Genomic DNA, 27550 nt, shown 5'->3' with positions numbered 1-27550 from the left:
AGTACTTGCTTTTTAGGCAAAACAATGAATGATGCAATCTGAAGCTGGTATTGCATCATACATGATATGAATTGCATCATGTTATTCCTAGAAGTCATGGATGATGCAATCATAATGAAGCTTACATCACTGCTGAACAAATTGCCCTATATCAGCTCTAGAAATCATACAGTGTCGTGCTCTCTTATTTGTCAGTGTTTGATTTTGCAAAGGGACACATTTCTGTTTAGCCAAAGTGAGCAGAGATGCCTCGTACTTGTGTGAACAGTGCAGATAACTTCTGCTAGGTTTGTGGTGAAGTGACTTTTGCATCACAAAAGCGCAGTATAACCACTATGGTTAAGAAAGCCTATCACCTTTATTTTGGCTGCAAAATTGGAGATCAGGACAAGAGGTGGGCCCCACACATATGCTGCAACACTTGTGCAACAAATCTTCGCCAGTGGTTGAACAGGAAAAGGAAATCTATGCCTTTTGCAGTGCCAATGATTTGGAGAGAGCCAACAGATCATACCAGCAATTGTTACTTCTGCATGGTGCCTCCAGTTGGGAAAGGTGTGTCAAAGAAGAAAAAGTGGACTGTGCATTATCCAAACATTCCATCAGCTACACGCCCAGTACCCCATGGAGAAGGACTGCCGGTTCCTGATGCACCAGAATCATTCTCACTTGAGTCAGACGAGGAAGAGGAAGAGGATGAAACTTCTGGTCCTGAACCATCAATGTCACAGGACCCACATTTTCTCCCATCCTCCTCCTCTGAACCACACCTCATAACACAAGGTGAACTGAATGACCTTGTCAGGGTTTGGAACTACCCAAGAGTAAGGCAGAGCTGTTGGGCTCCAGACTACAGCAGTGGAATCTCCTGGCAGGTGACGTTAGGGTTTCCATGTTCCGTGACCGTCAAAAGGATCTTGTCCCATTCTTCTTCATGGAAGGTGATCTTGTAGCCTGCAACAACATCGATGGTGTGATGGCAGCCCTCAACATCATTCACGATCCAGATGAGTGGAGACTGTTCATTGATTCATCGAAGACCAGTCTTAAAGCTCTTTTACTGCATAATGGCAATGTTTTGCCTTCAATTCCAGTTGGTCATGCAGTCCATATGAAGGAAACCTATGACAACATGAAACAACTTTTGAGGTGCATAAACCATGACCAACATCAGTGGCATCTTTGTGGCGATTTGAAGGTTGTTGCTCTCTTGCTTGGTCTGCAGACTGGATACACAAAGTACTGCTGTTTTTTCTGTGAATGGGATAGTCGTGCAAGAGATTCCCACTACATCAAGAAAGATTGGCCACTCCGACAGTCATTGAAGCCTGGGAGGAACAGTGTTCAGCATCCACCACTTGTTGAATCAAGGAAGATTTTGTTACCACCCTTACACATCAAGCTGGGTCTGATGAAGAACTTTGTCAAGGCCATTGACAAAACAAAAGCAGCTGCCAAGTACCTCCGTGGAAAATTTCCAAGGTTAAGTGAAGCTAAGATAAAGGAAGGTGTCTTTGTTGGTCCTCAGATTCGTGAACTTCTTCGAGATGATGCATTTGACCATGCACTGCGTGGCAAGGAAAAGACGGCATGGAAAGCCTTCCAGTTAGTGGCAATAAATTTTCTCGGAAACAACAAGGCAGACAACTACAGGTTGTTGGTGGAAAACCTCCTCAAGGCATACAAAAGCCTTGATTGCAACATGTCACTAAAGATACATTTTTTGCACTCTCATCTAGATTTTTTTCCACCGAACTGTGGAGCAGTGAGCGACGAGCACGGCGAGCGATTTCACTAGGACATTGCAACAATGGAGAAACGCTATCAGGGCAAATGGAGCCCATCAATGCTTGCAGACTATTGCTGGACAGTGACAAGAGATGCTCCATTTAATGAATACAAGAGACAAGCCAAGAAGTGCCGAGTAGACACTGAATAGGACTAAACTATGTACATAATAGTTTTTTGCCTTTTGTTTCATAATAAATTTTATTTATATAAACCTTTTGCTGATTTTTAAAGTGTTACATAAACAGGACAGGTGAAATATTATCATGTAAAGCAACCATAAACACATGAAAAGACCTAGGTTTACAATTTATGATTAAAACTCTACTATCTACACAATATACATAGACATAAAATGTAAAAACGTAAATATCTTAGAAACAGTAGCCAATCAGTTGTTTTAATTGTCATATTTGAATTCAGCACATCAAAATACATAATAAATAGAACATTTTATCTCTGAAGCAGACGACTTCTCAAAAATTGTAGACCAGTGTTTCCTGTGTGACTCTGGGCTAGATACATAGGGTATGCCTACGCTACAGCGCACAGCTATGGCGCTGTGGCTGTGGCACTGTAGTGTAGATCTTTCCTACATCAAGAGAAGGAGGTTTTCCATCGATGTAATTAATCCACCTCTCCAAGATGTGGTAGCAAGGTCAATGGAAGAATTTCTCCATCGACCTACTCCTGTCTACATCAGGGGTTATGTAGACCAAACTACAGTGCTCAAGGCATGACATTTTTCACAGCCCCAAGCGACTTAGCTAGGCTGATCTAAGGATAGACCAGGCCTTAGTCTCTCTAGCCCAGATCCTCAAAGGTATTTAGGCACCTAACTCCCATTGATTTCAATTGAAGTTAGGAACCTAAATATCTTTATGAATCTGGGCTTCAGTTAACCATCTGCAATATGCAGATAATGTTATTTCTCTACCTCTCAGGGTGTGTTGTGAAGATGAATGCATTAAAGATTATGAGGTGCTCAACTACTGTGGTGATGGGGACTATATAAGTACATAAGATAAACAAGCAGGTGTAGTACTTTTGAAACAGATTTAATTTTAACTAATCTGCCTCCTACTACTGTATTTGTGATTCCTACTTCAGGCTGACAACAAATGCTCCTCTGCAGTCTGTCTGTTTTAGAGAGAATCGTAGAGACCCTATGCTACACAGATATCAAAAGGAAAAAACTGGCACTATTCAGACATCACATTTAGTATCTATCAAACTCCTATCACCAAATAAACAACCATGTCTGATTGGGACAACCATGATGTATGGTGTAGTTCTCAGGAATACATTTAAAAACTGATGGAGGATCTGTCTTCCTGTTAATGTTAGTAATTTTTCTTCTAATAAAATGTTTTGCATATGTGTTTGTGTAGGTATTTCAAAGATTACTGTTGAAAGCACTGAATCTCTTCTACTTACATTCTGCCTGGGGCCTATTTTTACATCATTTGTTTGGGATGGCTGGTATTAAGGCAAATCATTTAAAATATTTGATACAAAATCTCCAGCTGTTCTAATACCGTCTTTTATTTAAGGAGTAATTTATCAGGCCCTCTAGGGTATATGTGTCATAGAGTCATGATTATTTTTTAGGAAAGCTCTTTTCAGTGGGTCAAGAATATCTGTTTCATGCTGAGGGCTTCACTGATGCTAGTTATTCATTGGGAATAGTTTATAACTCATTTTGGCTTTTGTCCATTCTATTACTGTTTACTTGACATCCATGTCAATACAAAGCAGGGTGGAAAATAGCTAGTACATAATTGCCCACCAGCAACAGAGGTTGTTATTAGGTGTCTGTCATAGTCTGACGTTCATTTCTGCTAAATGGTATCTAAGCAGTCCTTGAGTTGCAGGATATGAGGACTTTCAGAATGATTTACACAGGCATCAGTTATGCAATCTCTATATGAGGACACTGAAGTGTCGTAGAAAATAAGAGTATTAGATTGGAGTTCTGAGATGATTAAAATGTGCTACTGAAATGGCTATCAGAACAAACTCATCTGAGTATTATTGGTCTTATGAATATTACTGGGACTATTTGGATCCAGTTCCTGTAGATGAAAGGAAGTTGAAGGCTAATAAATGTAAGTATTGCATAGTAACAGCTTCTGATCTAGTATGTGAAGAGTTAGATAAGAACAAAATAGGTTGAATAATCTCCCTTAATATCTTCACTATCATGTTTCTCTTTGTAACATAGACTATAATGGGTTATATATATATGTAATTTTATAGCTGACCCTCTGTATTTCCAAACTCTCACAACACTTAGTAGGTTCTAGTGGCAGTTGATACTAATACTGCAATATTATTTCATTTACTGTACAGTGTATATATTTGAGAAAGATTTTGATACTAACCCATCTAATTGGAAAGAGATTTTTTTTAAAACAATTTACTAAATGGAAGCTTATTCTGAGATGTTAATCAGTAGTTTGTTGTACTCCTAACTGTTTGCATAATAGAGTAACAAAATAACCTTTTGTTACTCTATATAGTTTTTTTTTTTTTTTTTTTTTTTGTCAGTAATAGTTGTTTTCTTCATGGAATGCCAGGCTTGCATTAAAATGTATATAAGTTTTTAGATCTCAATAGAGAAAGAAATTAAATTTTGATTAATCAGTAACAACAAGAAGCTGAACACACACACACTTTTTTTCTTATTTCTTTTATCTGACATTCATCTCTAACTAATCATATTGATGTTTATTACCATAACAAAAATAATGCATTATAATGGGCATCATTGGGTGCTGTGCAAACCTAAGACCAAGTGCTTGTATGAATCATATCTACAGTATGGCCATGGAAGTAGATTCCTTTAGCCTTTGATATTTATTTTCAGTTGATGAAGAAATAAGATGTCACTCATTTCATCCAATTATAATAACTCTTGGAGAAAATTAGAATTTCCATTTTGAGTGTAATAAACATTAATGTAATCTTAAATTATTACTTAACATGATAGGTCAAATTCATTCCTAGTGTAACTGCATAGCTTCATCTTATGGAAGCCAAAGGATAAATTCACCAGGGATGAATTTAAAACCAATATGTATTGGACAGGTGGAATTTATGGTTAAGTGACAAAAGACAAAAATATATTATTGGTTCCTGTTTAACTTACTGTTACCAAAGACATTTTGGAATATACAAGTACAATATTAAAGGTTCAAAAAACTTTTCACATTGTCATCCATGATCTAGTCTACAAAGAATAAATGATAGTCTTGAAAGACTTTTGCTTATTTGTATAACAGCCATACAAAAAACATTCTCTGTAGTGCCAAGTAATTGATAATATTGAAACTGTAAAATTTGAAAAATCCTGGGCTTAACCTCCAGGTGGAGCAGAGCAACGCTTGGTGCACCTGGGAAGGGCAGGGCCATGGGTGGCTTTACATCAGTTTTCAGCCTCTCCTGAAGACTTAGGGACTGCTGGGAGCTGACCCACCCTTGCACAGGATAGAGAACTGCTGTGACAGACTGACAGTATCTTGCTATATCCTAAGTAAACTTGATTGAATTAATTTAAACCTTAATGAATTAGGTTTAATACCTTTGTGTACATTGTATTAAAAATGCCATAATGTATGTTTATTGTGGAATTATATGTACCTTTTCTAGTAGGGAGGGGAGGTGCTAATGTATTTCCTCTGTTATCATCCCTTTGAAGCCACCCCTCTGGAGAGGTTTGCATAGACCAGTTCAAATTGGATTCTCCAGGGGCTAACAGACAAAGAAAGGGGTTTTGGATAAATAGCCTAGTTTTAAACTGGCTCAGGTGTTTCATCCGGAGCCAGCAAATGGACAAGACCCCTGGTCCACAGAGGACCCCAATCCTTAGGGTAGGGTTGGAAGGTCTGGGTGCTTGTTCGGAGCTGGAGCTGTGATGAACATGTAACCACAAGGAATCTCTTTGGGTGGGGAAGCTGAAGGAGTGCTCCTGCCAGAATCCCTGTTAGAGTGAACTGTGGTAAACATATTAGCATGTGTGTAGGGTCTTTTATTGTTTTTAATATGTTTTCTCTGAAATGCTTTTTACCTTAAGAATAAAGTAGGCTTGCATAGGAAGTGCTGTGAGTTAACTCATAAGTGTAGCAATTACACCTGTTAACCATCTATAAAGAGAAAGAAAACAAGTGTGTGTGAGCAACTCTGTGCTGGGAATAACACAGTGAAGGCAGGAATGCATGTCTCCACTCAAGAGAGGCAACAGCTTGGAAGTTGGAAGCCTGAGAATGGATGCCCTTGCTGGACCACTGATGAAGTTGCCCTGATCTGTGACAGCTGCTAACTTGTTGGCAGATAATGGTCCTCAAATCCCCATTGTGCTCTGGCCCTGCCTTGGAATGGTCCCTGTGCTGGTGCTAGAGGGATGGGCAAAGTTGAGGTTTAACCTTAGACTAAAGGAACCCTCAACTGCTGCCATAAACCATCTGTAAGTCCCCATTGCACTGCTGGATCAGCAAAAATGGGACAGTAGAGCACCCAGTTTGAAGCCAATGGGCCTTGCATGCAGGATTATATTAAGCACATGCTTAAGTGCGTTTCTGCATCTGAGCTTCAGTCTCTTGTGAGATGTCATAATATCACTAGTTTTCTAGAGTAGACTAAGCTTGAATTTCCTACTTCAAACAAACAAACAAAGCAAAAAAGGGAACAGCCAATTTTTTTCTCCTGTGCAGGTAATTTTAGTGCCAACTTTTGTTCCTTTGGTCCAATATTAATAACACATTACAGGGCTGAGCTTTTCTCACTGATGAATCTGAAGCCAGCCATGAGGACAAGAGGAATGATGCATCACTTCAGAGAATTACTCAAAGATTTTTCTTTCTATTAATAGCATTGGGCAGTTTACCCATTTTTTACTAAAATAATAATAATACATTAAGCTGACCCTGTAATTGAGTTATAAAAGGCAGGTGAAAAATATAGTCATATAAAAATCTTTTATCAACTATTAGAATAAAGGCTGTTGTTAAAGAAAAGAAGAAAATCCCAATTGATGAAAGGCTAAAAACAGGAAACGTCTCCTGTTTATCTCCCAAGTTCAAATAGCACCCTGAGATCCAGAGCAATGTTATCCTCCATTACATATGTAAATAGTTGCACCTTGATTGGTTCCAGTGAGTTCCATGTATAACACTTTCTTATTAAAGCTGGACAATCCCCTCTTCCCCTCTAATTCTGGTTTGTGTGGGGTTTTATGACTCCAAACTGCCAGTTCACACTGTTTTTCATCATTTCAAGCCCTTGAGGTTTGCTTGGAGTATGAACACTCTGTCTCTCCCAATACAAGAGCTTCCCCCGCCACCCCTTACTTTAAAGACTTATAGGGGAGAGGGGCCAGGCCAGTGCGCTACAGTCCCCTCTTCCCCGTCTAATATTTCTGAGGCACTGCCTGGCTTGTTTATCACGTCTGGCATCTTCAGGTGCTGTAGATGGCTGCTTCCCCAACTTTAGTCTTCAGGGGGCTGCATTATATGTGCTTTATACCTCCTCATAGCCTGGCAAGGGTCTTTTGAAGGAGCTGTACAGCATCCTGAATCTGAGTCAACCCTCTGAGCCTTAACTCTACTTGGCAATTCCTTCTTTATACCTGGGTTGAATTTTGCTTTCACAATGAAAACCAAAATGAGTTGAAACTCTAGTAGGCTTGGAATTTTCTTGCCATCATTTTGCACCATCCTGTTAGTCAGTGACCCAAATCTAGTTAGTGTGTCCAAATCTCAACTGCCTGATAAGAATCCTAATAGGTGACAGGGCCGCCCAGGGGAGGGCAAGTGGGGCAATTTGCCCCAGGCCCCGGGCCCCGCAGGGGCCCCCACAAGAATGTCGGAGGCTCCCCCCTGCCTCCACCTTTCCCCATCCCCCGGCGCCTCAGCGCGCCGCGTCCAGGAGCGGCCCTGGACAGTGCTGCAGTGGCGTGGCTCAGGCAGGGCCTGAGGTCCTCCCGCTCGGAGCCACATGGTAAGGGGGCGGGGCTGCGAGCTCCTGGACGCGGCTCACTGAGGCTCTGGGAGAGGGGGTAAGCGGCATGGTAAGCCGCTCTGAGCCGGGCACCCCCCGACCCCATCCACCCCATCCCTGACCCCAGCTCCGAGCCCAGCCCCTCTGAGCCGGGCACCCCCCGACTCCATCTCCCCCACAGCCCTGACCCCCAGCTCTGAGCCCAGCCCCTCTGAGCCAGGCACCCCCTGACCCCCAGCTCCGAGCCCAGGGCCTCTGAGCCGGGCACCCCCCGAGCCCAGCCCCCCCACAGCCCTGACTCCTAGCTCCGAGACCAGCCCCTCTGAGCTGGGCACGCCCCTGACCCCATCCCCCCACAGCCCTGACCCCCAGCTCCGAGCCCAGCCCCTCTGAGCCGGGCACCCCCCGACCCAGAGCCCAGCTCCCCACCCAGCCCTGGGCAACAGTAGCGCCACCCCCAGGCAGCGACAGCCCATTGGCACCATCACCCAGCGACAGCCAATTATGTAATTGCAAATGTATACATACCATTAAAGCATTTAATGTTCTTAAATAATGTATTTCATGTATTTTCAAATTATTACAAATTAATTTTTGAATGTATTTCACTGGTTATTTTTTACATTTCCAAATACATGTTACTATAGTATTGCAACTTTTTTTTATGGAAGGGGCCCCCGAAATTGCTTTGCCCCAGGCCCCCTGAATCCTCTGGGCGGCCCTGATAGGTGAGGTCTAACTTTAGGTTGTTAGTTTAATAGGGAATAAAATGGGTACCCCATGTAAATTAATTAATGTCTCTAATTGCTGATACATTCCAGGTGTTTTCAGTAGAAGCACATATTCCTACATATTGAGTTTATTTCAATGAACATCAGTGTTTTTTGTTCTTTGAGGTAAAAATTTATTTTATCTTAGTAAACATTTGCCTATTGAGTCAATGACCCTTGTTTTTCACCTCAACAGAAGTTAACATCTGCTTATAAATTCTTTACACGTCACAGATGTTCTGTCCCTGGCACCTCACAATATTAAGGCTGGGTAGCACAGTTCCACACTGACCCTAGAAGAGAGCATCCAGTCCTAGAAATGCAATCTAAATATTAAACACACTTCTGACGGTTAAGCACATGCTAAAACTACTTGAAAGCTACTGTACAGAATTTTCCATGGGACTGACACATTGCTAGGCTCACACGTGACATCACTTTTCAACAAGCTGTTCCCCCCATCCTTAGACTCTGAAAGGTCAATTTTAAAATTCCTGGCTGGCAAGAGTTTCGTAAGGGTCACATTCCATCCTTTGAATGCATGCACAGAGCTCCTAGTGAGTTCAATAGGTATTGTACTCATGCATCTAAGGTCAGAATTTGCTTCATAGACTGTTAGGCTGAGCAATATGGGTGCAGTTTTCCTTTAAAAAAACAGGTGCGTACACTGGAGTTCTGTGATTCTGTGGTAGGAACTAAGCTGTGTAATCTGCAAATGGATAAAATTCTCACAACCTTCTTATGTGCAATATATTGCTTTCCCAAAGATATATGTAGTGCAGGTCACACTAGTGATTAGAGCAGGGGGCTAGGATTAGGATTGCTTTATTTCAGGCCCAGATACACCACACAGTGGCTTGCTATATGACTTTGGATAGTCACTTCATCAAGTTGTGCCTCAATTTCCCTATCTTGAATAGAGAGAATACTACCATTCAGTGGTGGTGTGAAGTTTAATTAATTAAATGGTATAAAATGCTTTGAGATCATCAGTTTTATCTGCACATTTTTTACTTGATACTGTACCACTGATGCTGTATGCTTCTTTTTTCTTTTTTAACAGATTCAATTGTCATAGCCTTTTGGGTTGGTATTGCTGCATTTGTGGTGTTTCTGTTCCTTATATTGCTCTACATGTCCCGATCTGGGTCTACACCAGTCAAGTAAGTAAGGCTGTTATACTGCAGATGAGGTACAAACTGATATGTTTAATTCACGTTATAATCAGCATGTAACACTTTTCACAGTTTCAGGGTAACTGCACTTGTATCCCACCTCCATGGTCCGCTCCAGGGGTGCCCAATCAGGTCTCAGGTTTCCAGCTGTCACTTGTCTCTGAGCAGGGACCCTTGTCCCACTTCCTTCAGACTGGGATGTAAAGACTGTGCAGTTCCCTGACATACTCCCTGGCATCCTCAGCAAGTCAGTCTACCTAAATGCCAGCACCTGGTCTGTGCTTTCTCTCCGAAAACAATGCCCAGTGTGTACCAGCAGTTACAAGTACCATACAGCTCTTCCAAAGCAAAGTACATTTATTCACATGGCAAAACCACTACAGAGACAACACAACACATATAAAAAACAACACAAGTTCCTACATGCTTACTAAACACACCAGAAATCACCCACCTTCCACATGGTGAGTCTGGTAGGCCAACATCCCTTCCAACCCTTCAGCAAGGTTTGAGGTCTGCTTAGGACCAAAGGTCCTGTCCATTTGCTGAATCAGAAGGAAGACCGTGATTCCATTTAACCTGTGGTAACCCTCCATCATAGAGCAGAACACTATCATACTAAACCATTTATAAATTTAATCCGATGGTCCCCAAAGATACTGCATGGGTTGCAATATCTGTCACAACTCTGACTCACCTTGAAATGACGGAATGACTACATTCTTAATTATATATAGCAGTGCATAAAGCATGACATGTTTTTTTTTATTAGCTAGCCTATGGAAGGGATCAGTTCTCAGCCCAATGTTATTCAATATTTTTATCAATGGTCTGGAAGAAAATATAAAAGCACGACCGACAAAGTTTGCAGACGAGACAAAGATTGGGAAATAATAAAGAGAATAGGCCACTTGTTCTGAGCCATTTGGATTGCTTGATGAGCTGTTGCTATCGTATAATTTGCATTTTAATAAAGCGAAATGCAAAGTCATATATCACGCAAACAAAGAATGAAGGTCATATGTACAGGATGGAGGACTATATCCTGAAAAACAGCGTCTGAGAAGGAGTTAGGAGTCATGGTGAACAAACAACTATCATGAGTTCCCAGTGTGATGCTGTAGTTAAATGTTTGTGACAACTGAATGGATAAACAGGAGAATATTGAGTAGGAATATGAAGGTGATATTACCTCTGCATACAGCATTGCTTAGACCACTACTAGAATATTGTGCCAGTTTTAGAGTACACACTTTAAAAAGGACGTTGGAAAATTAGAGAAGGTTCAGACATGCAAACTGGAAATGGCACACATATTTTTAAGTGAGGATAATTAGTCACTGGTACAATTTACCAAGGGATGTGGTAAATTCCTCATCACTTGTTCTAGTTCACCTGCAAATTATTGGGCTCAATCCTTGAAAATGGGTGAAATTGTATGGCCTGTGTTATGTAGGAGGTCAGATTAGATAATTATAGTAGTCTTCCTTCTGGCTTTAAATATATGAATGGGCCAGATCTTCAGCTGGTTTAAATCACTACAGCTGTACTGAAATCCATGGAGCTCTGTTAATTCACAATGGCTTAAATTCTGGCCCAATGTCTTTTGTTTTAGGGAAGATGTCTTCCACATCCTAGCACAGACCTAAAACTCCTCCATTTCCCTTGCTTTAATCTCCCTCCCCAACCTCACAACCTACATCTCAGCTACTATCCTACACACTGAGCAGGCCTGGAAAGGACTCCCTCTTGAGGCAGTCAAAGATGGTCCATAATCAGTTGGAGGGGTTGCTGTGGAATTATTTGAAGCACCTGCCCACCATAACCTTTGTTGGCCAGAAGCTGGGAATGGGTGACAGGGGATGGATCACTTGATGATTACCTGTTCTGTTCATTCCCTCAGGGGCACCTGGCATTGACCACTGTCAGAAGACAGGATACTGGGCTAGATGGACCTTTGATCTGACCCAGTATGGCTGTTCTTATGTTCTTATAACTGGAGCTGAGTATGTTGCCTCTGTAGCATTCACAGACCTGGGCAGCCTGGAAGTGAAAGGCTGCATTTCAAATTGGGTTTTCTTGCAAAAGAGTGTAGAAAACTAAACACTAAATCAACTCATTAGTAGCCCCTAATGCTCAAAGGCCTGATTTTATCACCCTTACTCACTTTGGGTAATTCCTTATGTATGAGATGTCCCATTTCAAAGGGACTACTTGCAGAACAAGGTACTACTTGGTGTAAGAGAGGTAGAGTCAGGTTTTGAGTTAGTGACACAGCAGAACATAACAGCTTCCTCAGTCTCATGAGTCTGTGTGACATACCAGGATACACTGAGAGAGATCACAAAGTGACTCATAATGTTAGCATTATACAGTTCATCATTTGAGTCATGTAAAGCTAGACTTGACAAAGTAGGGGACAGCTCTCCAGGTGGACTAAGGTGAAGCCATTCATTTCGATCTCTAACCTCTGTGACTGTGACATAGACTAGAAGAAAGCAATGCCCATTGACACATAGCACTGATTTGTTTAGTGGGTTCATAGACCTAACATTACTGGAGATTTTGAACTTTGCCTAAGTAAGGTTTTTGTTTGATGCAGTCCACATTTAGTTTACTTTGCTTGCTGCTGGTTTTCTTGAGCAAACAACTTTGTGCAAACATGGATGAATTTGGAAGGCTGTGCCCACTGCTTTTCATAAGCTGATCAGGAGGCAAAAAATTCAGCCCAGCAATTAGGCAGAGAGAGGTTCAAGATTAGGTCACAAACAAGCAGAGACAAACAATAGTATAACATAGTAGTAAAAGGGAGTCTAATATATCAGCACCCTAAGGCCTTTGGGACATTAACAAAAGGTAACAACAATACAAAAAGGCAGCTTTCCCAAAGAAACCGCAAAGCAGGAGGCAAACTAATTTCCAGATAAGACATAAATAATACAAGAAACACATCCAACATAAAATTACATGGTTACAGAGGCAAATTCCCTTTAATTTACTGTGCTTAAAGAACTGGCAGGAGAAATTGTATACAAGTAATATTCTCTCAGGAAAGAGAGATTCCTCATTGTAAACAGAGTACTTGCAAGACCTACACAGAAAAGACTAAACATTAGGTGAGCTTTTATACTGTGCCATTGAGAGAGAACACGTAGGACATGTATTGTGCAGTATTACAATATTGCCATATTAATCTCTAGCGTAACTGGTATTTCCGATGTAACCCATTGAAAGTGCTATGGTAACCAATTAAACCTTAGGGGCATTTTATACAAACCATAGGTGTCAATAACTGAAAGGAACACTGGATGATTGATTGTTTATTTAGAGTTTGAAGTTCATCTTGTGTATTGTTTTTCTAGATGTTAGAACATACCATAAGACATTTTAGGAATAGGAGAGGATATCTAGCCCAACACACCTGCCCTTTTTGATTTACGTTCTACCTGTTTTCATGCTGGTTCACCGTATGCTCCAGTTCTTTCCAACTATCACAAGAGTTGGTAACAATAAGGACAAAGATCCTCCTGCTGCCACTGCTATACCGTTAGGGTAAGGTTAAAAAAACAGCCACTAACCAGGGGAAAAGGCAGCAGAAAACATTCTTTAGGGCCCGAGTCCAGCAATTGGATGGGTGTGGCACACCCCTTTACCTGAGTGGGGCTCTGTTGAAGTCAGCAGATATCCCTACATAGGTGTAGGGTTTGCCTGCAGGCAGTCAGTTGCAAGATCAGGGCCTAAAGCTTCTAATTAATACAGAAGTGTTCTCTCTCTGTGAGCAATAGCAGATATCCAGGGCCTTGCAGGCTGGTTTCCCAGTGGAGATGAAATCAGTGATATGGCACCTCGGTATGTGTTAAGAGTCACTGGTTTTATTTGCACATATACATCAATCCTGGAACAGAGGTGGCCAGACAGTTTTCAGGGCAATCCCTTCTTTCAGGAATCTCAGCCCAACACCAAAGCCAAGTTCCCAGGGGGCAACCCTGCCTCAAGAATTTACTCTAAGGAAATTCTTGTGTTACTTGCACAGCTCCCTCTACCCAGAACAAAAGTTAACAGCAACACAGCATGTCTTCCCAAGACCAAACGTTTACTTGCACACTAAGGAAAACAGTCTTGTAAGACAGTGCCACCTGCAATAACAATATTTTTAACGAGTGGTGCAGTCCTGAAAGGGAATTGTGTAGGAGGAAAGTGGTACCGGGGAACATCAAAAGATGCTATAACGTCCCATTAATATTAACCACAAAACATCCTTGATTTTATTACTAAAGTGTCATGAACAATTTCACTGTTTTTAAATATTAAGGTCCTGATGCTGCAATTGACAGCATGTGTGCAGTCTGACTTCAGCTGGACTCAGCAGATGCAGCAGCAGGCCCTTGGTTGTCAGTTTCAGGATCACAGCCTGCAAAGACTTTTGAAAACTTTTGTCAGTAATAATATAAAGGTTTCCCCCAAAATCTACGAAGATAAAAATACAGCTCTCGCTTCCCCTTCTTGCTCTAAACCAATGCATTTTCCTTCCCTGGTATTTCAAGATATTGTTAAAACTTATTAGTGTTGTAATCGGTGCTTTGGACTTTGCAACAAGGTATAGGGGGTAGAAAGGAAGGGTTTGGACTTCCTAGGGAAGTGTACTAAGTTTCGAGGCCTAATAAGGATCAAATACTTGGTTTCTAATATTTTCAGTCCTTTCCTCCCCATCCTTCAGAACAAGACAGCAATGGTAACTGAAACATGAATATTCTTCTGGGTAGAAACATACTCTGAATCCAGATCTCTTTCCTTAATTTTTTCTGTTTTATTTATTCACAGGGATGGCAGGCTGAGAAAAATGTTTTTGTGGAATTATGCATAATATATCCAGTAACGCTGAAATCACATACCACCCAGCCATACCAGCTCAGGGTTTCATAGAGTTTGTGGCCAGAAGGGACTATTAGATAATTTAGTCTGACTTCCTGTATATTACAGGCCATTACTAAGGCCATGTTTTAGTCACAGGTATTTTTAGTAAAAGTCATGGACAGGTCACAGGCAGTAAACAAAAATTCATGGCCCGTGACCAGTCCATGACTTGTACTATATACCCCTGACCAAATCTTGGGGTGGCCCGGTGCTCTGTGGGGAGCAGCCCGGGGGCGCCATGGGTGCTCTTGGGGGAGCAGCGGGGGGTGCAGCAGGCGGCCCAGGACCCTGCTGTTGCTCGGGGGGCAGGGGTTGGTGGGACTGGCAGGCTCCCTACCTGACTCCTCGTAGCTCCACCCTAGGCAGAGGTGCGGCCAGAGGGCTCTGTGCGCTGCCTCCACCCCAAGAGCCGGCTCTGCAGCTGGGAACTGCAGCCAATGGGAGGTGCAGGGGAGGCACCTGTGGGCGGAGGCAATGCGCGGAGCTGTCTGCTAGGAGCTGAGGGAGGGACATGTTGCCGCTTCCAGGGGAGCCCCCCAAGGTAAGCGCCGCCCAGCATCCTCACCCCCTCCCACACCCAAATGCCTGCTGCTGCTGTGGGGGGAGGGAAGGGGTGACCTGAGACTTCCCCAGCAGCGGCTGATGCGGCTGGCCCGGGGGATGCCTGAGCTGCTCAGGCAGCCCCCGGGCCAGCCACAGTGGCCACTACAGAAGTCATGGAGGTCACAGAAAGTCACGGAATCCATGACCTCCATGACAAACTCGCAGCCATAGGCTTTACATCTCATCCAGCTAGCCCTGTACTGAGTCCAATAAGATTTGTTTGACTAAAGCATAATTAGTATTTGGCTCAAAGTATATCTTCCGGAAAGGCATTAGTCTTGATTTGAAGACATCAAAAGAAGGAAAATCTATCACTTCCCTTGGTAGTTTGTTCCAATGGGTGATCACCCTCACTGTTAAGAATTTATGTCTAATTTCTAATTTGAATTTGTCTGGCTTCACCTGCCAGCCAGCTTCTTGTTATGCCTTTCTTTGCTAGATTAAAACATCCTTTAGTAGCTGGTATTTTCTCCCTGTAAAGGTATTTAAGTCACCTCTCAATCTTCATGTTGATAAGCAGATGGAGCTGATATTCTTTAAGTCTCTCACTGCAAAGCATTTTTTCCAGCACTTGAATAATTTTTTGTGTCTCTTTTTTGCACCCTTTCCAATTTTTCAACATTCTTTTACATAAATAAATTAATGGAGATATCCTAACTCCTAGAACTGGAAGGGACCTTGAAGGTCATCAAGTCCAGCCCCCTGCCTTCACTAGCAGGACCAAGTACTGATTTTGCCCCAGATACCTAAGTGGCCCCCTCAAGGATTGGATTCACAACCCTGGGTTTAGCAGGCCAATGCTCAAACCACTGAGCTATCCCTCCCCCAAATGTGGATACCGGAACTGTATGCACTACTCCAGTATCAGCCTTGCCAATGCCAAATACAGAGGTAAAATCACACACACTCTCTCTCTCCTATTCACTACCCCCCATTTATGCACCTAAAGATCACATTAGCCCTTTTTTGCCACAGCATCACAATGGGAGCTGGTGTTGAGTTACTTTCCCACTATGACCCCCTAAACCCTTTTCAGAGGCACTGCTTTAGTCTCCCATTCTGTAAGTGTAGTCTGCAGTCTTTGTTCCTAAGATGGATAGCTTTGCATTTAGTTGTATTAAAAAAGCATTTTGTTTGAATGGACCCACTTTACTAAATAACCAGATTGCGCTGTATGACTGCCCTGTCCTCATGATTTACCATTCCTCCACTCTTTGTGTCATCCACAGATTTTACCAGCAGTGGTTTTATATTTACTTCCAGATCATTGATGAAAATGTTTAACAGAGGCCCAGTACTTTTCTCTGTGGAACCCCATTCCATGAAGATTCCCCATTGACAACTACTTTTTGAGATCTAGCAATTAGCCAGATTTTAATCCATTTAATGTGTGCTTTATTGTTATTGTCTAATGCTAATTTTTTAATCAAACTGTTGTGTGGTAATAAATCAAAGTATATTACATCTGCACAGTTATCTTTATCGACCAAATTTATAATCTCATGAAATAATTAAATCAAGTTTGTTCCTTTTTGAATACTGGCAGATTAGCACTCTTCCAGTCCTCTTGAATTTCCCCAATATTCCAAGATTTATTTAACATCAGCAAGCCGTAGTTCTCTTCAGCCAACTCTTTTAGGACTCTTGGGTGCAAGTTATCTAGGACTGCTGGTTTCAAAATGTTTATCCCTACTAGATGTTGTTTAACATCCTCCTTAGTTACTAATGGATTGGAAAATACTTCATCAACCTCATGTGATATGAATACATCATCCTGCTTCTTTCCAAATACAGAACAGAAGTATTTATTGAAAACTTCTGCCTTTTCTGCATCATCATCAACAATTGCACTATATTTACCTAGTAATGGGCCTATGCCATTGCTCGAATTTCTTTTATTCTTAACAGTTGTTCCTAACTAATGTTCTTAGCTCTGACTTGCTTGGATTTTTCCCTGCTGTCTTTAACATCTTGTTTTTTTACACTTCATAACTTCTAATTTACATTGATTGATATCAATTTTCCCTTTTAACATGTGTTATATGTTCTTTTTTTATTTCTTACTGCTGCCTTTGCTTTGCCACTGAACTCGCAGGAGCTTTTAGCCAAAGTCATCCTCTTGATTGTGGAATCATGACTTTTGGTTATCTAATAAACTCTTCTTAAAGAACTCCCTGTCTAATTTTGCTCATAATTTCCCTCCATTTTGGGAAATTAGCCCTTTTGAAGCACCAAGAGCATATATTAGTGGTTGGGACTGTCCTCTGTGCACCCATATTGAATGTAATCAGGTCATGATCGCTAGTGCCTAGACAACCAACTAACTTCCAATCCAGTAATTAATTCATCTTTAGCCATCATAATGAGGTCCAAAACAAAGTTATCTCATGTTGGATGCAATACCTTTTGTGTTAGAATATAATAATCTATAATGTTTATAAACTCTAATTATATTTATATGAGATCTGCAGCATGTCTCTAACAACACATTTTTTTCTTTCCACACATTACAGACAAGTGCTTGCAGGTAACCGGATAGAACATCTGGAAGGAAGTAGCTCCAATGTTGAGCGGCTGCATTGTGATGATCTCAGCAGTCCAGACTCAGACTTGATCGCTACTGAACCATGTAATTCTCTTTCAGATGAAATTGGCATTCATGGAAGTATCTCGGCTTGAGTGAGAACTGGAAACGGATTCCTTAAAAACCAATCATAGTGATTATGACAGTGGGAAGATACAAGAATACCCTTGATACCTGTTAGTAGCTGTATAAAATTAAACTAAATTAGCCCTGAAAAAGAGAACAAAAATAATTTTAAAAACTAAGACTAAAATTCAAAATATTCAAACCTAGATGCCTAATGATTTAGGCTTCTTAAGCCATTTAGGCACCTAGCTAGACTTGCTGTTTATTAGAGGTGTTGAATAATCCCAGATCTTGCAAATTACTAATGTACTAGATGTAAGAACAACTTAAAAAAATAATCAGGGACAGATTCTGCTCTCAGTTACATGGTTGTAAATCTGAAGCAACTCTTCTGTTGTCAAGTATATTACTCTGATTTACTCCAGTGTGGCTGTGAGCAGGGGCTGTTCCTGCAAGTAGAGGTAGATAAAAGTGGTTCTCAATCTTTCCAGACTACTGTACACCTTTCAGGAGTCTGATTTGTCTTGTGTACCCTAAGTTTTACCTCACTTAAAAACTACTTGCTTACAAAAATCAGACATAAAAATAAAAAAGTGTCACAACACTCCATTACTGAAAAATTGCTTACTTTCTCATTTTTACCATATAAAATACATGTATGAAATTTCAGTTTGTACTGACTTCACTAGTGCTTTTCATGTAGCCTGTTGTAAAATGAGGCAAATGTTTAGATCAGTTGATGTACCCCCTGGAAGACCTCTGCGTGGGGTCGCATACCCGTGGTTGAGAACCACTGGTATAGAATACCAAATTAGATTCCAGTCCTGCAAACTGTTACAAATTGAGCTTGCCTTTATGCACTAGATATCATCTTCAGCTGAGCTGTTCATGTGCATGGAGATAATGTGTAAATCTTTGCAGGATCAAAGGTATTATTAATTTGAAGAGAACCCTTTGATTGTATTAGATTTAAATATTTTTCCTGCAATACTTATTCCTTATGAGCTCCATCATGATCATAGTCATCAATCTTATTTCCTCAGGCGCCCGTCCTCAGCTCATCTTCTCATTGCCAACCTCATCTTAGCATATTGCATTATCTTCTGGCCACTTTGCTGAGAAGGACAATTTTAGACCAATGTCAAATTTAAAAGCCTTGTGACTGCAGAGCAGAGAATTGCACCTGGCTCCACCGGCTTCAAATTCAGCTATTTTTTAAAGTATAACAGAATGTGTTTTATTTACTTTATTATTTTAAAATATCTGGTTACTTTAAAAAAAGTTTACCTGCTTAGTTTAGCCAAATGGTTAATAGCAGCATTTCTTACCATAAACAAACTGAAGTGTATTTGTAAATAAAGCTGGCAAGTGACAATAGTCATGACCCAGTAGCCACAGGTTTGCCCTCTGAAAGATTGTAGAAACCAATTTCTAGTCTGCTTTAATACCAAAAGTAATGACCAGAAAGAAAATGTTACCACTGAAACTCTGCCATTATTTGATTGCTACACTGGTGTTAAAGTCGGATGAAAACTTTGCAGTCTTTTACTTCTGACAGTTTTATCATCAGCGCAACAACTTGCAGTGTTGCCAACTCTTGGGATTTCTTCACAACTAATGTGATTTTGGTCAGGGCTGGAGCCAGTTTGGCGATGAAATAAGACGCTCCAACCCTCTGTCTGGAGGAAAAGGTAAAACCCCTTCCAACTTTCCTACTGCCTGGGGAAAAGCAGCCAATCAGAGCTGCTGCAGAAGATAGGCATAGCTTTCACTCCTCCTACTCTCAGGAGCAGGGCCGGCTCCAGCTTTTCTGCTGCCCCAAGCGGTAAAAAAAAAAAAAAAAAAAAAAAAAAAGGACGAGCGGTGGAACTTTGGCGGCAGCTAAATCGCGCCGCTTCTTCGGCGGTAGTTCGGCATAGGGTCCTCCCTCTCTTCCTCTTCGGCGGCAATTCGGCAGCAGCTCAAAGAGGAGGAGAGGGAATGAGGGACCCGCCACTGAATTGCCAAAGACCTGGACGTGCCGCCCCGATACCGGACAGAGTGCCGCCTCTTTGAATTGGCCGCCCCAAGCACCTGCTTCCTATGCTGGTGCCTGGAGCCGGCCCTGCTCAGGAGCCAGATGGGTTCTTGGGTCGAGTAGGAGTGAGAGAGAGCAGCTGACACCATTCTTACAGGACAGAATTAGGGAGGAGGGACCAAAAAGAGCCCTGTAGCTTAGGGTAGCTCCATTTCCTCTTTCCTCCTGTGAACAATGGGTCAGTCTGGTCTCGGCTCCATCCCTGCAACACCAGGCCTGGGAAGGAAAAGGTGGGTGAAGACCACTGGAGCTGCCCCACCCCCAGGCCTAGGAAGGGGGAGGAGGAAGGGCCTGGGAGAGAGGGGTGAAGAACTCCTAACGCTGCAGGATGAGCAGAGGCGAGGCTGACAAGGTCAAGATGATGTGGGGGCTAGGGAGCAGTACTGATGTGAGGGTTGCATAATTAATTGCTGGGCTGAGTGGGACACAGAATTAATTAATTAGAACTGTGAGGTTTGGAGAGAAGCTGGAAGCTCCGTACCATCAGGCAGGTCACCGAATCACCATACTCTACACAAATCTGGGAACTGGCAATACTAATTGTCTCACACACACTGAGGATGGATAAGGGCAGTTCAAAAATCAGAGGCCGAACAGACAACATAACCTTTAAAAAAAATCTCATGTCTCATGATTTAATGTTGGGGGTTGGCGATACTGCAAATAGTATTGTATAATATTTTTTAAAGCAAGTCTATCTACCAGCAATAGGCTCAGAAACACCAGGGGTTAAAGTGGGTTGAGTCAGACTGAGTCATGGACCAGGTGGGTGTGTGAGGAAATGATTGCAGGAATTCAAGGCAGGTTATTAGCAAGGAAATGTCAAAGCACCTCACTTTCTAATAGACAAATAGATATGGCCACAGCAGCCTTCCCCCTTTTTTCTCAAATGTGCTCCTCTTATTAGATTAGAGAGTTCTGCATGAGATACTTGGCAGGGTTCATGGCTGACATAATAAATATGTATTTGGGGTGAAATCCTGGCAAAATTCCATTGTCTTCAATAGGGCCAATATTTCACCCTGGATATTTTTCTGCTTACGTGGTGCTAACAGATCATTGCATCAATTGCCCTGCTCAGGCCTTCAGTCTGAACTGGTGAACATCCTCCTTATTGACTAATGATAGCCTGTGACAGACATCTACTTGATATCAAAACTATTCACAATGGCTGATTCCAAGAGGATGGCTGAAGTATCTCAATCACTCAATCATTCCATGATCACTGGTGTTCTCTTTTTTAGTTACAATGTGGCCTGATTCAAGCACAGACCCATTGAAGTTACGTATACTCTATTATTTCCTTGACATTATATGTAACAGTTCAGCGTAATATGGAAACCAAAGACGGATTTTTTTTTTTTTTAAACACAAAGTCCAAAGAACAAGGAAATAAAATATGTTTTTAAATTACTTTAAGAAAACAATAGCTTTATATGCAGAATAAACCAAACCTGGAAAACAAACTAATATTAAATATACTAAAATGCAATCCACCCCTTAAAAAATGCTAAATACTTCTGGGGAAGAATAGCTTTCCTTCTGGTGACATTCCTTCCTACACCAATTTCTGGGTACCTCAAGTTTACCAATCCTCCCAGTAGGGACTTTTCTTCACATACTTTTCTGTAGGTGAATGCTCCTCCTCCTTGTGGTTTGCCAGGTTTCATGGTTTGCTGGAATTCTACCCCCTTCTGTAGGCTACAAACTCCACAGCAGTAGGACTCAAGTCCAGTCCCTTTATGTGCTTCAAAATCAACCTGAGCTCCCTAAAAAAAATCTTGATGCCAAATGACTCTCAGAGGATCCTAATTTCTACCGAATCAGCCTATTAAGAAACCTCCACTCTAGAGGCCTAAAATTCTTTTCTCTTGTTACTTCAGCAACCCCTTGCTGAACCAGTCAGAATGCCCCAGGGCTGTAATACTACCACTGAGCCACATCTTTCCTGCTCTGCTTTAAATCCTGAGAAATACCAACTGCTGCTAAAAACTACAAATATATTTCACACACGGTACACAAAGGGAAGTACTTGCAGACCCAATTCAAAGTCCACAGAATCCATCAATGGACAATGGGATCACATCTTTACTGAACGTTAAAGGCCTTTACACCCCTACAATGAGAACCAAGGGTGACTCACTCATGAAAAGCCCCATTGACTTCAGTGACGATCCATCCACACAGTTCTCATTGTAGGACCAGGGCCAAAGTTGGCAACTTACTTTATTTAAAGTAGTACAGCTCCTTGGTTCAAAATGTAGATTAGTTTTCTTGGGCATATTCACTGCATTTGTTTTTTACTGACATTGCTGTTATATCTTTTTAATATCAGAAGGGTAGTCGAGTTAGTCTGTATCCACAAAAACAACGAGGAGTCCAGTGGCACCTTAAAGACTAACAGATTTATTTGGGCATAATCTTTTGTGGGTAAAAAAACCCTACATCTGAATAAGTGAGGTTTTTTACCCACGAAAGCTTATGCCCAAATAAATCTGTTAGTCTTTAAGGGCCACTGGACTCCTCGTTGTTTTTGTCTTTTTAATATATTTTTAAATGTTAAATTAAGTGCCCACATAAACAGTTTACTTAGAATGCTTTGTAGTGGGGCAGTAATAAATCATTCAATAGATCATATGAACTTTTAAAGATCTTTGGCCACTTAACCTGTACCTAATTACCACATTTGTAGAACAGATTGCAGCTCACCAGTTGGAAATCAATCCTTATTTTTAAAAGTGCCCAAATGAAGATTTAGATAAGCGCCACCGATAAAAGTCCATGTGAACTGTATGTCCTTCACAGGCCAGACTAATAATTTTAACTTGTCAGCTCACTTACATGATAAGGAGTTTTCTTCTTGTTAATGTTTTTGAAACTACCATTTAAAAAAGAAAGGTCTCTCTCTACCAGCATAAGCAACAGCAATGTGTTATCAATACGTAAAGGTCTGAAAATAAAGTTTGCTCTTGGTTGCTGGGTGCAGCTATTGCTTTAATATCCTACTTCTTGGCAACAGTGATTTATTTATTTATTTTTTAAGAAAATGCTTTTTTTTTTTTAATTGAAAAGAAAATTCACATCATTTTAAATGGTTGTCAAATTTTAGGCCTAAATTATGTGACTGTACAACCCCTGATGGGCCCTTTGGAATAAAATATATTTTCACTGAACAAGCAAAGAGAATGTTTCTGTATTTTTTAAAAATCATCTTCAAATAGACTGATACTATGAATAAAAATGACAAGAAAATAAATTATATTTCAGAATATATTAACATATAAAATATAATTCCATACCATGATGTGAATGTGAAATGTTACACTTGTATTAAAAACAGATTCTATAAACATTAAATGGAGTGTGTATATCGGACTTTACTTCCAGTCAGAAATCTGTACAAAGTACCTATGCATAGCACATATGAGGCATTATAACAAACCCTGTTTTACATTTCAAAGCTTGAAATGCAGCATCTGCATGTTTGCATATCTGAAATGGTACATTATATTGCCCCTTCCAGGTCTTGTTCAAGAAATCTTTAATTAGATTTCATGGACAACGTGCAAAAGAATACAATTTTATTTGATGAGGAACAATTCATTTAGGTCTTGTTTTGGTCAATTATACTATTTTTTGTCTTAATTTGAAGAAAGCAATCTTTGGATTTAACATAAGTGAAGCAGTACCATAGCATTATGCTTTTACTGAGAAAATAGGCAGAAGGACCAATCATTATCCTATTGAAATCTGAGTCTTTAGACTGTCCCAGTCAGCAGTAACCTAGTGCATGTCACTGTTACACAGGAGACTCAGGTTCACATTTTTCCCTCTCTCTATGATGCAGAAGTTGGGTCTGCTTCGGAAACACTCATCCCCACTCTCTGGAAAAGCAGGGGTTAGGACTCAGATAAGCACATAGAAGACCATCCCTCATCTCTTCAGAAGTGTGAGAAGATAGGTCTTTGCCATAGTTATGTTTCCTCCTTGGTTCTGATGGCTAGGACTTGTGTTCTCTGGCCAATGGGGAAATGAAAATGAGTTTGGAGGCACTGCAGTAATCAGCAATTTTTCTTTTTAGTATTCTAGAAAGTAAAAAATGTTTGCAGTATAAATTACATCATAGCTCCAGTGTCCCACCTTGCCCTTGTCTGCCAAAGAAAGAGCAAACACTGCTTGAATATTCTACTGCTAGATTCTCTGTGTACAGAATTCTTTTAAGCCTTGCTCTCTTTTTCTGAGCTTGTACAAGTGTATGGAAAACAAGTTAGATTTGTACATAGTACAATTCAAAGAGGATTTCATGGTTACCAGCAGTGATGACATAGGATTTGACATTTTGAGTATGAGTCAGTATAGAGAATTAATGCCCCAAAATAGCTAAATAAATGTCTTTGCAAAGAGACACCATGGCTTCTTCCGCTTGTTTGTGCATTTTCTTGTCATCACCATTTAATTTACCATCTGTACCACCACAGATCAATTTGACATGGCTTATAAACATATCTGGTTCCTGTGCTCCAAGCCAAATGTCCCCAATGTAAACAGAAGCCAGGAATACACAAGAAGCTGTGAAACAAAAGTGAAGAAAAAAGGTATCAGAATACTCTTCAGTTTCAAAACAGTAACATGGAAAAATCTATTTTACCAAAATTTCCCTTTCAAAACTGTTTTTTTAAGCTAGAGTTTGCTAATCCTTTGCTTTAATGGACAATCTAATTTTTTGTGCTCATCTTGGACCATCCACTCCCCACTTCTAATAGAAAATACCCTCTTTTTAGTGGAAACCTCCGACATCTTTGAATATAGCTAATTATACCATTAGCAACCACTTTTGTCAACAAATGGACAGAACTGGTGTCATGCAAACCAGAACCTGTAATGTGACTTTTGGTGCAAGAATATTTTCCCCATACAACTTCAAATATCCATGTATATAATTAAGCAAGCCAAATTTAATCCAAGACAACAGCTTCTTTTGGGGACCAGGACTAATGTTATATCAAATATTCTTTTGAGGTGAAGACCATATTCTATATTTATTAATGACCAATAGGCTATCTTCTTGGGAAGGACATAACTTTCTGAAGTGATGATCCTCCATCTTAGCAAAGACAGATTTCAAAAACATTTGATGAATGAAAAATATTTAACTACACAACTACTGTCATCTACTCCTCTGCCTTGTTACTGAGTGTAAACAAAAAAAGGACAAGTTACCTTTCTTGATTTCATCCTTTTCTTTCATTGCTGACAGGCAGAACGTTTTCACCACCTTATGACAACTGGCGTTAGTCAACCCCTGAGCATCCAGAAAGTGAAGCATGATTGTATTAAACAAACAGAGCTCTTCAATGTTTGATGACTTCTCTTCGTTGGCTTCACAGATTCTGTTGTAAAGCTTAAACACACTACTTTTCAGTGTGGCATCCCTAAGAATCTCCCGCACTACCGGAGGGTGTGGCAAAATGCTACTGTTTAGCCACTTGAGAGTCAAAAATACATTTTGTATATTGAGGCTATGATCAACCATGGACTTCACTAGCCATTTGGTTACTATGTAAGCAGTTGCACATGTAAGACTGATAGTTTCATTCTCTGGATCAGTAGCTTCAAGCTGTTCCTCTGGAAGTTTAGCAAACGGGGCTGGATAAACAGGTTCCCAATGAACCAATATGGACTCCAGATGGTCTCTGCATTTCTCTAAGTTTGAGACCTTCAGCTCTGAGTCCGTTTCTTCTTCTCTTTCTACCACATCCTTTTTCCGAACATGGCGAGATGAAGGCCGAAATGGGACTTGACCTTTGTTCTTTTCTTTAATATTTTCTGTAAATGGGAAAAATAAAAAAACATTTCAAGCCCTTCAAAAACTCCTGTCACTATAAAGCAATAATGCAGGGAGGATGGCCTTGTGTAATTACAGCTGCTGGGAGGTTGCAAGGTACATGCTTCTGGCCTGATTAAAAAAAAAAAAAAAAAAAGAAGTATTTGTGTGCTTAAAATGTTAAGTTACATGCTTAGGTACCCTGTTGAATTAAAGCTTCTAACTGCAAAGGGTGCAATTACTTCACTAGGGCCCTGATCCAAAGCTCAATGAAGCCAATGGGTGTCTTTCCATTGACTTCAGTGGGCCCCACATCCACAGGATGTAGTTTGTCACTGATCTTGTGAAAGCTTAGACTTTTATGTAAGGTTATGTGAAACTTTCAGTTCAATTCATTCATATTATCAAAGCAGTAAGGCTTGTAAACAGCAGCAATGCATTTATTCTACTGCATCGGTACTGAATGGGGCATTGTCAGAGATGCTAATTTTGAAAAATCTGGAAAGTCATCAGAAATCTCAATTATTTTGCAATAAATGCAATGGATTTAAACCAATTTCGATTACTAAAAAAAATTAATATCAACCCCAGCAGGTGATTTTAACAGCAACATTTCATGTCAAAGGGAATTTTTGTGACTGTCTTATAAACTGCTGAAGGCTGGAGAATGAAACTGGACACAATAATTGATTGTTAACTATAGAAATGGTAACAAATGCAAACATAATTCACTAAACTAAAATTATATATATATATATATATGTTAATAATATGGCACAGGCAAATATACAGAATCCCTAGAAATACCTAAAAAAATATTTTTGACATCTTTTAAAATTTGGTGGGCTTTTAATATATATATACTTTGTTAAGTGACAACATATTCTGAAAAACTACAGTATCACTGATCCTGGTGCACTGGATTAAAAAAATATACCCCTCTTCTTCCCCTCCTCCCGATATCCTTATATATTATTGAAATGGAAAGAGCAGTAAAAAGTCTAATTTGCTTTTCACTCATTGTGCTGTTCCTTTACTTTTTGTATTTCTCTCAGCATGGACAATGAAAATAGACTAGTCAATTTCATTTTTGATTTATACCCAGTTTCAAATCAATTTCATTTTTAGGTTCTCAAGCACTCTCAGAACACTGCAAGGCTTTTGCTACAAACGCTGTAGACCACTGTATGTTTGTTTATAACACTATTCCCACTGGCATTTTGTTTTCTTTTGAAATCATAACAATATTTTTATATAATCTTCAGTTTTGTTAAAACTTATTTTTACAAAATGTACATTTTGGAAAATGTTTAACTCTGCAGTGTCCTTTAAAAACATGGAAAGAAATGCATATTAACCTATACATAAAGTGTTGTTTAGGGTTACCATTCGTCCGGATTCCCCCGGACATGTCTGGCTTTTTGAGCTAAAAATAGCGTCCAGGGGGAATTTGTAAATGTCCGGACTCCCCCCCCCATGCAGAGCGCGCGTGGCTAACAGGGCAGCCGGCCGGATGGTGCCACTTACATGGGGCTCCGACAGCCAGAGAGAGCCCTTCCTCCTCTCCCCTGCAGCAGAGATCACTCCCTCCCTGCATTCGCAGATCGCCTCCGGCAGTCTGGAGCTCCTCCCCCACTCCTCCTCCCCTGCTGCCCAGCGTGCCGGGATGAGCGGCACGGTAAGGGGGCCAGGGGGTCGGAGAAGGGACAGGGAGGTTCTGGAGGGGGCAGTCAAGAGACGGGGGGGGGGGGG

The 27550-nt window shown here is 40.8% G+C and overlaps 2 protein-coding genes across 2 annotated transcripts in view; one reads left to right on the top strand and one right to left on the bottom strand.

Annotated features, from left to right (window-relative positions):
* Positions 1-3583: 3583 nt before the first annotated feature.
* On the top strand, positions 3584-18424 carry LOC112116862 (melanocortin-2 receptor accessory protein). The gene is made up of 3 exons (XM_024214593.2): positions 3584-3896; positions 9619-9718; positions 17761-18424. Exons 1-3 carry the CDS (start codon positions 3791-3793, stop codon positions 17924-17926), a joined length of 372 nt encoding a protein of 123 aa, XP_024070361.1. The 5' UTR covers positions 3584-3790; the 3' UTR covers positions 17927-18424.
* Positions 18425-23274: 4850 nt separating this feature from the next.
* Positions 23275-27550, bottom strand: part of LOC112116858 (nucleolar pre-ribosomal-associated protein 1-like) — a 76542-nt gene continuing 72266 nt past the window's right edge. The window contains exons 38-39 of the mRNA XM_026652225.1: positions 25195-25800; positions 23275-24543 (exon numbers count right to left, since the gene is read on the bottom strand). Of these exons, the coding sequence (XP_026508010.1) occupies positions 24338-24543; positions 25195-25800 (812 nt within the window). The 3' untranslated portion in view covers positions 23275-24337. The remainder of the gene's footprint in view (positions 24544-25194; positions 25801-27550) is intronic.

The sequence above is a fragment of the Terrapene carolina genome, unplaced genomic scaffold, assembly GCF_002925995.2.
Source record: "Terrapene carolina triunguis isolate 2854851 unplaced genomic scaffold, T_m_triunguis-2.0 Scaffold31, whole genome shotgun sequence".
Classification (NCBI taxonomy): Eukaryota; Metazoa; Chordata; order Testudines; family Emydidae; genus Terrapene; species Terrapene triunguis.
The sequence above is the reverse complement of the archived record's forward strand: the minus strand, read 5'-3'. Positions and strand labels throughout refer to the sequence as shown.

What these genes read in the sequence shown, in the direction of transcription:
- LOC112116862 (XM_024214593.2), top strand. Translation starts at nt 3,791, where the DNA reads ATGGCTATCAGAACAAACTCATCTGAGTATTATTGGTCTTATGAATAT. An exon ending in GAAGTTGAAGGCTAATAAAT is followed by an intron (nt 3,897 to 9,618) that starts GTAAGTATTGCA and finishes CTTTTTTAACAG; the next exon opens with ATTCAATTGTCATAGCCTTT. An exon ending in TCTGGGTCTACACCAGTCAA is followed by an intron (nt 9,719 to 17,760) that starts GTAAGTAAGGCT and finishes CACACATTACAG; the next exon opens with ACAAGTGCTTGCAGGTAACC.